The sequence below is a fragment of the Octodon degus genome, unplaced genomic scaffold (assembly GCF_000260255.1).
Source record: "Octodon degus isolate 3935 unplaced genomic scaffold, OctDeg1.0 scaffold00001, whole genome shotgun sequence".
Classification (NCBI taxonomy): Eukaryota; Metazoa; Chordata; class Mammalia; order Rodentia; family Octodontidae; genus Octodon; species Octodon degus.
The window spans coordinates 21675498-21686435 of record NW_004524577.1 but is presented as its reverse complement, the minus strand read 5'-3'; the positions used below and the strand labels follow the sequence as shown (position 1 = coordinate 21686435).

General features: G+C 39.2%; 1 protein-coding gene across 3 annotated transcripts in view; it reads left to right on the top strand.

Annotated features, from left to right (window-relative positions):
- Ptcd2 (pentatricopeptide repeat domain 2) overlaps positions 1-10938 on the top strand; it is a 32091-nt gene that overhangs the window by 5821 nt on the left and 15332 nt on the right. Inside the window, exons 4-8 of one of the 3 annotated variants that reach the window (XM_012513528.2) lie at positions 2162-2279; positions 5071-5149; positions 5477-5568; positions 6406-6519; positions 10010-10084. In XM_012513528.2, the coding sequence (XP_012368982.1) occupies positions 2162-2279; positions 5071-5149; positions 5477-5568; positions 6406-6519; positions 10010-10084 (478 nt within the window). The remainder of the gene's footprint in view (positions 1-2161; positions 2280-5070; positions 5150-5476; positions 5569-6405; positions 6520-10009; positions 10085-10938) is intronic. The other 2 variants (XM_023702921.1, XM_023702947.1) reach the window with 2 other exon arrangements.

Below are 10938 nucleotides of genomic sequence, written 5' to 3'. Positions count from 1 at the left end.
AGTTCAATCCCCGGTTTTGCCAAAAAAATAAAAAATAAAAGAAAGTTTTTCAAAAAGATTATGCTATATCAGTAAACTTCCTTTTTCATGTTTCAATTTCATGTTAAATCATTAGAGTTCCTTTGGCTGACATTCCTCTCCTCTTTTTGCTACCTATAGCCAACAAGTGCATTGTTCTGTTTTGTTTTTGGTGTGGGACAGGGTCTCATATAGTTCAGGCTGGCCTTGAACTCATGATGTAGCTCAGACTGGTCTCAAACTCATGGTGATCCTCCTGCCTTGGCCCCCCAAGTGTTGGGGTTACACGTGTGCACCGTCACACCTGGTGACAGCAGGCGTTTATACGAGTAGCAAACATGCTAAACGTTTGGAACATTCTACTCTTATCATAAGCAGAGTATGACTCAGAGTTCTTTATTGCTACTGCTAACCCTCCAGGTGCTGTCCATTCCGCTCCTTGTGGATAGCTGGGTGAGTGTTTGGATGAGGCATCCCTGGCCTAGGCTACGTATTCCCTATCTTTCTGGGGCAGGCTGGGATAGGAAAGAATAGGATGGGGTCACGGGCTGGAACTGGAGCTTTTCAGTGAGCCACAAGTGGGGGGCATCATAGTCCCCTCATAATGTTGAACAAATGCTTTCATTTGGTTTATAAGGGATTTTACATTCTTTTCCTTGATTACTTCTTGTCACGAGGTGATTATCTCTATGACTTTGTAGCACATTTATTGTGTCCTGAGATGAGGTCTCTCCATAAGTTGCCCGAGCTGGCCTCAGATCAATGAACCTTTACCTTATCCTTCCACGTAGCTGGGATTACGTGTGTGTCGCTTTCTTTTTTTGTTTTATAGTGGTTCTGATGTTTATTGTCATGAATTTAATTTTGAATGTGAATACTAGATTGGAAAAACTTCTGTTTTGCTATCTGATTTTATCCTACTACAAGTTTCTCACGAGGCTATTTACCAAAATATATTTATAGATTTTAAAGATATTTCTAAGCATGGCTCATATTGTAAGAACTAACATATTGTTATCTTGCAGCCCTTACCTTATTTCTCACAGAAACTTGTTTTGAGTTCTGTTTTGTCTCCATTTTACAGAGGAAGAAGCTAAAATTTGCTTATGGTTATACATAGTAGAAATAAAAGCTGAAATTTGAATCACTTTGAAAGCAGAGTCTAAAAGTTAATTACCGCATTCTCTTTTCTTTTACTAATATAACTCATGTTGTAATGAAGCAACAGGTACTTGTGTATGTGTAATTTCTGTACCTGGATTCACACCTATAAAGCAAGTATGCATCATTTCTGACAATATAGGTATATAGAACACCCTGCTCATGATGCCACTTCAGCTTTGCTGAGTTATCAGCAGGAGAAAAAAATACTCTAAACAAACACTTCTGTTTTAGTAAAGCCAGAACTTTCCTCCCTAGTATTTTAAAGTTATTTACATCATGAAAATCTGATTTACATGGCAACATAAGGTACTTTGGTCACCAAATTGCCCTCTTAGCATATATAGCAGAAAGGGTTGGTAATTCAAAGTAAATCTGTGCTAGTGACTTATAGTTCCAACTGGCAGACTGGCACTGATACAAATCTCAAGCACATATAAACTGCCACTATCTTGAAATTTAATTTGCCTAGGTAATCATAGCTCACATATGCCTTTCCAGGGACAGTGTGAAGCAGAGAGTGCAACAAGTTTTGGAGTGTGTCGCTGGTTGTCTGCTGGCCTGTAGGGGCAGGAAGCCCATCTGGAAGAGCACAGAGCACCCCCTCCCTCCGACCTTACACTTTCCTTGTTCTCCAGGGGTGGGTCCCTTCTGAGGACCCTCACCACTAATACAGGCTTTTACCGGGTCCCAGCTATTGCCACTTAATTTAAAGAATGACTACAACATAAGCTTTTCTTCTTCTGCTTTCATCCCACAGGGCATGTTGGCCTGTTTGTGTATGTGACTGCCTTCTATGTTTCTGTACTGCAGGGTTCCTCTGACCCTCTGGTTTTATTCAGATCTCCACTTCTGTCCCTCCATGTTGGAAGTATCTTTTCTCTGTTGTGTCTTCCACATACAGGAGCGTGCATACCTTGATCTGTGTTTGTCGTTTGTGCTGTGCCATACCTTTTAGCTCATTGAATCCTTTTGTTGCTAGGTACCATGCAGAAAACAGAAATTTCACTTTAGGGGAATTTAAATTTGGACCAGTTTTCATGAGGCTGTGTTACGAGATGGATCTTGAGGAATCTGCAGTGGATCTCATCAAAGACCAGGTTATTGTTTTCTGATCCCTTCTTCCAATGTGATTTCTTCCTGCCATGTTTTTGATGATATTAGAAAAGACATTTTTTAGTGTTATTTTTGAGTTAGATTTTCAGAGAAAGGCTGCTAAGCTGAGTGAATGAACTGTTCTTTGCATTTTTTAAATTCCTTGGAGTCAGTTCATGTGAGAAGCATAGGTCTCCGTATGCAGGCATAGACAGGTGGAGTTCTGGTGGCATGATGTCTGCCTGCTGTGGATATGTGCTGAGCTGGCATGCTCACCTCCTTCAGAGCATTTAGAGAAGGATGCTTTAGGACAGGCTGCCATTTCTTGGTTGCTTTCCTATGCCTCACCTTTGAGCTCTTTTTTTTTTTTTGTATTTTTATTTTTGATAGAGGTTTGTTATAAAGTGCTTGGGCTGGGGAGATGGCTCAGTAGAATAAGTGCTTCCCTGGCAAGCACAAGGGCCTGAGTTCAATCCCCAGTTCCCCCAAACAAACAAACAAAACAAACAAACAAAAAAAGGTGGAGACTTCTGGAGAAGCCCAAAGGAGAGCTGACTCCATGGAAGCCTGAGTGAGTGCTCGGGTCCTGAATGTTATAAAGTGCTCATCTATTTTCAAAATGCTTTCACATACTGATTTTCTTTTCATAAAAAAAAAAGAAATAATTTATTTTTGTAATTATTATGCCTCAGCCTTCTGCTTAAACACTTCACATGTTTATTTCATTTTCCACAATACCCCTGGTGATATGTGCCTATTACTATTTCTACTTCACAGATAGGAACCCAGAATCTGTAAACGTTATAAATTCATGCATGCTTTGAAATATTAAATTTTAGGGCTGGGGCTGATCACTTGTACATTTCAGTATGTTCAGAAACCTCAAAAGCTAATAGGTCTTTTTTATCTTTGTGTTGTATAGAATGTGCTGTACATGGTGGAACTATTCACCTGAGCTGTATTTATATGAGAAAATACATATATAAATGTATTTTAGTACAGAAAACCAAATGTATAGTAGTCCAGAAAACTAGAATGAATTGGATTAAGAATAAGTAGCCTTGGGCCTATTTTTGCATCAACCAAGGACTCTTCGTGGAGAGCCTTCCTATACATACTCTCATCTCTTCTCTGTACTGCTGTATTGTTCTTCATGACCTGGCAGTGCCCCACAGGAAGGTCTTTTTCACTTGTAGTCACTTGCTCATTGCCTTCCTCTCCAGAATTTAACCACATAGCAGTCTAATTATCTAAATTATAGGATGACCAAAAATTGCATTTTTTGTTAATTTTTGTAAGGTAATAGGAAATATAAAAATGACAATTTTTGTCAGATTTATTTAATACAAGAGTCATTTGGTCGAGGGCCAGATAAATAGCTCAGCAGATTAAAGTGCCTGCAAGTAGGCACAGGGGCCAGGGGTTCGATCCCCAGGCCTGCCATGCTGACCCTGCTCCCAGGGTGCGCTGAGACAGCAATCGAGACGGTATGGTGGGGCCTCGGAGATGGCTTAGTAAAATAAGTGCTTGCCTGGAGGGCCTGAGTTCAATCCTGGTTCCGCAAAAAAAAAAAAGAGTGTGGTGATGCGCATCTGTAAACTCAGCACTTGGGAGGCTGTAAACAGGAGAATCACTACGAGTCCGATTTAGTAGTGAGACCCTGAACACCCTGTAGACCCTTCCCTAAAATACAGAAGAAGAAGAAAAAAGAGTCAACTGGTTGAAATGACACCTGCCTGAGTGACACTGGAGATTGTCAGTGTGTAAACAAAAATGCTGCCCAATGTTAAGTTCCACCAACTATAAACCTAGCTGGAGTTCAGGGTGTGGCGTATGTCCTGTTTATTATTTATTTTTAGTGTCTAGAACAGGGCTTGCATGGTAGGCTCTCAAGAAAGAAACGTGAGGGGGCCAGGGAGATGGCTCAGTAGAATAAGTGCTTCCCTGGCAAGCACAAGGGCCTGAGTTCAATCCCCGATTCCAAAAAAGAAAAAAAAGAAAGAAGCGTGAACAGGGCTTTGAATGGAATATTTGAATATCATGTGCCACATTATCATGACTTTCAGAATCCTAGGAAGTGATGTTGATGCCCAGGTAACATGTACAGAGTTTCAGTTAGAAGAAACAGATTGATTGTAAATATCTGTAGTTAATAAAGAATGTATGGTATTAAATTTTGCAGAGAAAGATTTTTAATGTTCTCACCACCAAAAATGTAAGTGATTTGCCTGTTCTTTAGCTCAATCAAGCCACCTCACAATGTTTACCTATTTTAAAGCCACATATACACAATGAATATATGTAATTTATTTTGCCAATTACAGTAAAACTGAAAAAATACTGAGAGCTACTATTTTAAGTAAGTTATTTTCAAAGAGCAACGGGGTTCTGTATTCTGGGAAAAGAGGGCCACAGTTGTGTGAGACAACCCAGCCTTAGTGCTCTACTATTTTTATGGCTGCCTTTCATGCTAATAGTTGCTGCCCAGGTTTGAGGACCGTCCTGCCAGCATTAAGTGTCTTGTTTCTTTTCTCCTGAGCATTACAGAGCCACATTTCATACAGGAGTTCTTCTCTGTATTTATGAAACTGTGACATCTCTTGCTTTTTTTACTGTGCCTATTCTGAAAGGCAGTCAAGACAGCAGACAGAATTTAACTTTTTTTCAAAAATAAGTTCTTAGATTATTTATTGGAGGATTCAGGAGACCAAGTAAATAAAGTGTGCAGCAAAATAAGACTTGGCTGCTGAGCTACAAGCTTTAACTTTTAACTAAATTGTATTATGTTTTCATTAGCATCTACAAGGGTTCTTCTCAGACTCCACGTCGTTCAATATCTTGATGGACATGTTATTCATCAAGGGCAAGTATGAAAGTAAGTACAATAGTTTACGGTTGATGAAAAATTTTACTGCCTTTGGTGGTGTGTAAGAGACCCTACTCTTTAAATTTGAACACGTGGCCTTGCACAACATGTCTTAAAGTAAAACCTCAGACCTTTCTTCTACTGACATTAGAGCAGGTTTTAAAATACCATGTTTGTTCTTCCTGTGCAACCTGGGAATTTATTTTAGTACTTAGTTAATTGCTAGTGACTTTGAGAAATCTTTTTTTAGTAGATAGTGCTGAAGAGGTTAGGCTCTGGGAACCTAGTCTTGCTGTAATGTGTTGGACATTGCTGGTCCTCTCCTCCCTTTGGCAGGTGCACTGGAAGTGTTGATAGAGATGAAAAACCAGGATGTGAGGTTCAACCACGATAGCTATGTCCTTGCTTTTGCAATTTGCTACAAGCTGGTAAGACTTTCCCACTAACTTTCATGGTATGTGGATAGTGCTGGATATTTTTTTTTTCTCTTTCTCTACAAATTTAATTCCTTTCCAGTCTGTTTCCATCTGGTGCAAATATTTCAATTTTAAATGTATTCATTTTTAGAAAACTCAAGTTAGCCTTGTCTGACAGTTTTTTCATGGTAAAAGCAATTTAACATCTTCTACCCATCTCTGCTGATTACAGTGTAGGTGGTGAGAACAAGAGATAGTATGTCAGCTTCAAGCTGTGTGCTTGTACACTGGAATCCACTAGATCTGTTTTGCTCCTTTCCTAAGATCACAGCGTCCTTTTCTAGCAAACTCCAGGGCTACTTTGCCCTCGTCTGTGATGCCCTCATCAGATGCAGACTGGAAGACATGATAGACATGGAGGCACAGTTGGCACTGGTCATCCCCCTGCGGGCTACACAGGAAGGGGCTTTGTTTGATTTTCACTGTCTTTTTGCCTTATTTGTTTTCTTTTCATGGCATTCTTTCATAATTTATGTTCAGATTAGTCTTACATTCCACAATCTGTATATAGAAACTAGTCTGCCCAGCTCCAAAGAGACCAGAGTGTTTGCATGTGAAAACTGTCCCATGTCAGAAAACTGACAAATAGCTTTAAAATAACACCTATTTTAGACTGGGTTGTTAGATAACGTGGTCCCTGAGAAATAGTCTTGAGATGAGGCTTAATTTTTGAAGTGATTTAAGGTAGGTTCTGAGAAATTCTTACAGAAGAAATCTAAAATGGCACTATTCATCATTTAATTGAACTAAAGTTCAAGACATTTATTGGACAATCTTGTTTTCTCACAGAACAGCCCAGAATCTTTAAAAATCTGTACTACCTTAAGAGAAGATGCCCTAATCAAAGGAGACATTCTTTCCAGGAGAGCATGCTGTTTTGCTGTGGCATTAGCGCTGAATCAGGTAAAGCTTTGGGGTGCATGGAAGTGAATTGGGAGCAGGCAGGCATTTGCTACATTCTTGCTTTTGAGTGTATCAAAAAGGGAAAGTCCCCAAAGAAAGCAGTGTCTTTGTTACCCTAGCAACCTACATCTCTACCTGTGTGTGCAGAGAATGTTTTTATTTACAGTTGAGGACCTAACATACATTTCTATTTAGACTGGGTTGGCCCAGATCCTGCAAAGAATCAGAGAGGGAAGCAGCACCCTTGAGAGAAATTTCTTAAGTAATTAAAGTAAAAATTGCAAATAATCAGTTTTCTGAGCAAATTCTCAGAGAGCAGTTTTTGTACTTCTAAAACTGAACTCACTTCGTATGCATGATAGCTCTGGGAGCAGCCCATTATTAGAAAGAAGTTTCATGGACAGACCTGTAACTTGAATTATTCTCTGGCCTGTAACTTGAATTATTCTCTGGCAGTGAGCCCAGAGAGAGAGAGAGAGAGAGAGAGAGAGAGAGAGAGAGAGAGAGAGGCACCTCTCTGAGGCCACACCTTCATAAAGGACAAAGAGCTGGAACCCTGGTACAGTCCCTTAAAGGGCTCCTGCTTTTTGATGTCCTATTTAAAGGCCTAAAACAGTATGAAATACTGTACATGTTTACTGTGTAGTAAAAAATGTTGCAGTAGAAAAATACTGACCTCCTTAAGTTATTTATTTGGCTGGAAAACACTTCTTTGTGACTAATTACAAATAAAATTATCAGAGTGGTCCATGTTCATATACTGCTGGGAAAAGTCACCGAAAGGACAAAGGCTTAATAGGATACACACTTAGCAGGCATCTACTGGACTGTGGTTATTTTTCTAACTTCCTGAGCTTCCTTCTGTGTCCCAGAGAATTAATGTGTCCTCTTAATCTGTCAAGAGCTGAGTGAGATGAATTAGTCTTTTCTAAGGTGTGTTTGCGTTTCTTTTTGTAGCTCTTAAAGTTCTTCCTTTGTGTGTGCATAGGTTATACTGTTTGAGCGCTGATAAGTCATCATCATTATATCATCTTTGTAAATCTCTGAGTTTAGTGAGAGTACTTTTCTTGGTTGTGTTTAGTGCTTTTGCCCTGAACTCAACCTTGGGTAATATTGATAGCTCCACCTTTGTTTTTGTTTCTCTTTGTTTTGATTAGGTTTACATTTGTCTTCTGGGTATGTCTCCCTAGCCTTTTATTCTCAATCTTTTTGTGTTTTTTTTTTTTTTTTAATTCCTAATCTTTTGAATTATTTTGTTTTAGGTCATTCTCTTACATATATCAGTTTCAGATTTTCTTTATGCTAGTTTTTTTTTTTTAATATAACCCACTTATGTTAATATGATGTGTATGACCTGTCTCATTTTATGTAATGCTTTTTCTTTTTATAACTTGAAAAATATATCATGAGTGTGTTTTCTGCTTTTGCCCTAGTGATTGCTTTAAAACTGAAACTTGATTTAGCTTTCAGACCTGTCCATCCTATGGCTGGAGGATTGGACATGCCTATGTGACAATGAAGAACAGTTTTATTTAAAAGAGGAAGTTTTATTACTTGTGTATGTTAACTGTATCCTGTATTTTATATGTGGCTCAAGACAGTTCTGCACACTGCAGCCCAGGCCAGCTGGAGCACAGGTTGGGCATGCCTTTTCCTTAGACAGCACTTATCATTTCCTGATGCTAAGCAATGGAGTAATATGTGTATTTTCTCCTGATTTTCTGCCTTTACCACCTACAGTATTTCTCATAGTATTTGCTTTTCCCTTAAAAATAGTTAATAGCTATAAATTATTTTTCTTTGACATACAAGTAATAAAGATGATGAAATTAGCATACTTTATCTTTTTTTAAAAAATATTCTTATTTCATTTTCTTCCTTTTGGTTAGTTGGACTGTCTCTTCCTCATTTAGTTGTATAATATTTACACTCTTCTCTAACCATATTGCCTGTATTCATTTTTTATCCTTTGTGAATAAACAGGCCCCTCCCCCCCCTTTTTTTTGTCCCAGGGCTCTAACTCAGGACCTTGTACTTGTCAGACAGGTGCTTATGCCGCTGAGCTATCCCTGGCCCAACAGGCCTGTTGTTTACTGCTGTTTTCTAATCATCCCTGGAGAATTGTCTGATAAATTCCCCAGAGCAACAGTATTCCTTGAGTTTTTGTTAAAGTTATTCTGTTTGTCTTTTGATTTTGTACTTGAACAAGATGATATTGGAGATCTTAAAATTATAGATAATATAATTTTGAGATGATACTTCTGTGGAGGATTTTTTTTAAAGGTATTGATCTTCTGTCTTCTAATTTGGGATATTACTTTGGATAAATTAGAGGCCTGTGTGATTTTCTTCCTGACACTTCTCTTCTCTCATTTCTATCTTCTTTTTTTAAGTTGGGTTTTCCTCATTTACTGTATATTTTCTTATTTTTGTTTTATTGGGTTTCTTTCCAGTTATTTTTTTTTCTTTTATTGTTTCTGTGGCATTCATGTGCTATTTCTTATTTGATTATTCATCTTTCAAAAATGTTAATTTGCTAGGTGTGGTGGCACACGCTTGTGGTCCCAGCACTAACAAGGCCGAGGATAGCTGTGAGTTCGAGGCCAGCCTGAGCTACAGTCTGTTAAAAGCCCAGCTTGAGCTGAATAGTGAAACCCTGACTCAAAAAGACAAAAAAAAAAAAAAATATATATATATTGAAAAATGTTAATTCCTCTTAGCCACTTATAGGAGATCCATATGAGAGAACGCTACAGAGCTTTGGTCTAAATTAGCAGATTCCCTCCTTATAAAACAACTGTGATTTGCAGAGTTTTGCATATAAATATACACAGATTTATTGCTTCCTTGCCAGGGAGAACAGGTGCTGAAGTGGTTTTCAGAGGACAGTTTCTTATTCAGTAGTACCATAGGGACACACTGCTTCCTGCAAATGTGGCTCACCTCTGGAAACCTTTGTCTAGTGTCTATTCTGCCACACAAAAATTCAGCAGTTTCTCTTGCTAATCCTAATCTCTGCCCCTTACTGTAAGCTAGGATTTAGGTTTTGTGCCTGAGGTTGGCCTGCTGAGAACCCTGAGAATTATTGGTGGACTTTTTCTGAGACTCACACTACTGTCCTTCTCTGAACCTACCTGGGCTCCAACTCCGCTCCGTCAGTGCTTTCATCTCCTGTGCTTTGGGGCTTCTCTGTTCCAGTGATGGCAGAGATGAGATTTGCGTTTATCTTTGTCATTTCCTGTGATAAAGGGAAATGCCCACTGAATGATTTCCTCTCAAATACTGGAGTTGGACAGGTTGTTAAAGCGGGATAATATGCCACTGGATATTAGGAGCATTCTATGGAATGTTTATTTTTAAACATTTCTTTGTCAATTTCAGAAGCCTGGGGCCCTGTGAATAAGAATATCCTGCCTTCTCTAAATGACCTTTATGATAGCTGGTTGATGTTCATGTGATTTGAGTTATGACTTTTTTTTTTTCATTCTAGAATGAAGCAGCCAAAGCTGCATCTATATTTTCTCAAATCATGAATCCAGAGAGCATAACCTGCACCAATTTAAATGTAAGTAACTTCTTTAGGGTTTAAAGTGAAACTTAAATATAGTTAAAATCTCTACAGTTTTTGTCTAGATACACTGATTTGATCTCCCAAGATCTTCATTCAGTTCAAAAGAATAGTTACTGAGCTCCTCTGTTTGAACATTACAGAATCCCTGGCAGGTGTCAACACAGCCCTTACTTCCCACAGTTTAGTAATGGGTAGAAAAGGTAGATATGCTTGGACGTAAGGCATAGCTAAGTGCTGACAATGAGAGGCTGCACATGGAGAGAGGATAAGGGCATGGAGAGAGACTCGCCAGTTGCCTTCCTGAGCCTACAGGGACACTCACGTGCTAGTTGCATCCCACCTGTGGCGGCTGACTCTTGTCACTGTGATCAGTGAGCTGATACACCTCGACATGTTGGGTGGTACCTAGCATATGGTGAGCGCTCAGTAGATGTGAGCTGTTTTCATTCATGTTGTATTCTAGTTTGCTGAAGCCCCTCAACCTTGCTGACTTACCTAGCTTACAAGTGACCTGTGTCACTTGCTTGGGACCTTGTCTGGATCACCAAGGGACTGCAGTCATTCTACTGAGATATGCAGAAACCTTAGCCTGTAAAACTAAAAGGCAAACCAAAAGTGTCCCTCCCATAAATACTGGATTTCCTCCAGTAATAAAGTTCAAAACATCCTGTTGCCACTGCCAGTTTTTGAACCATGAGTCAACCCTTCCTAGACCAGTAGAGAAAAGAAGATCATGTTGTTAAAGACAGCAGAGCCCCAGCACAGCCAGCTCATCAAGGCCTGCTTGTGTCCAGGTGTGCTGGGCTGTGGGAAGTTGATGAGCACAACCCCTAATTTCCAAGTACTTG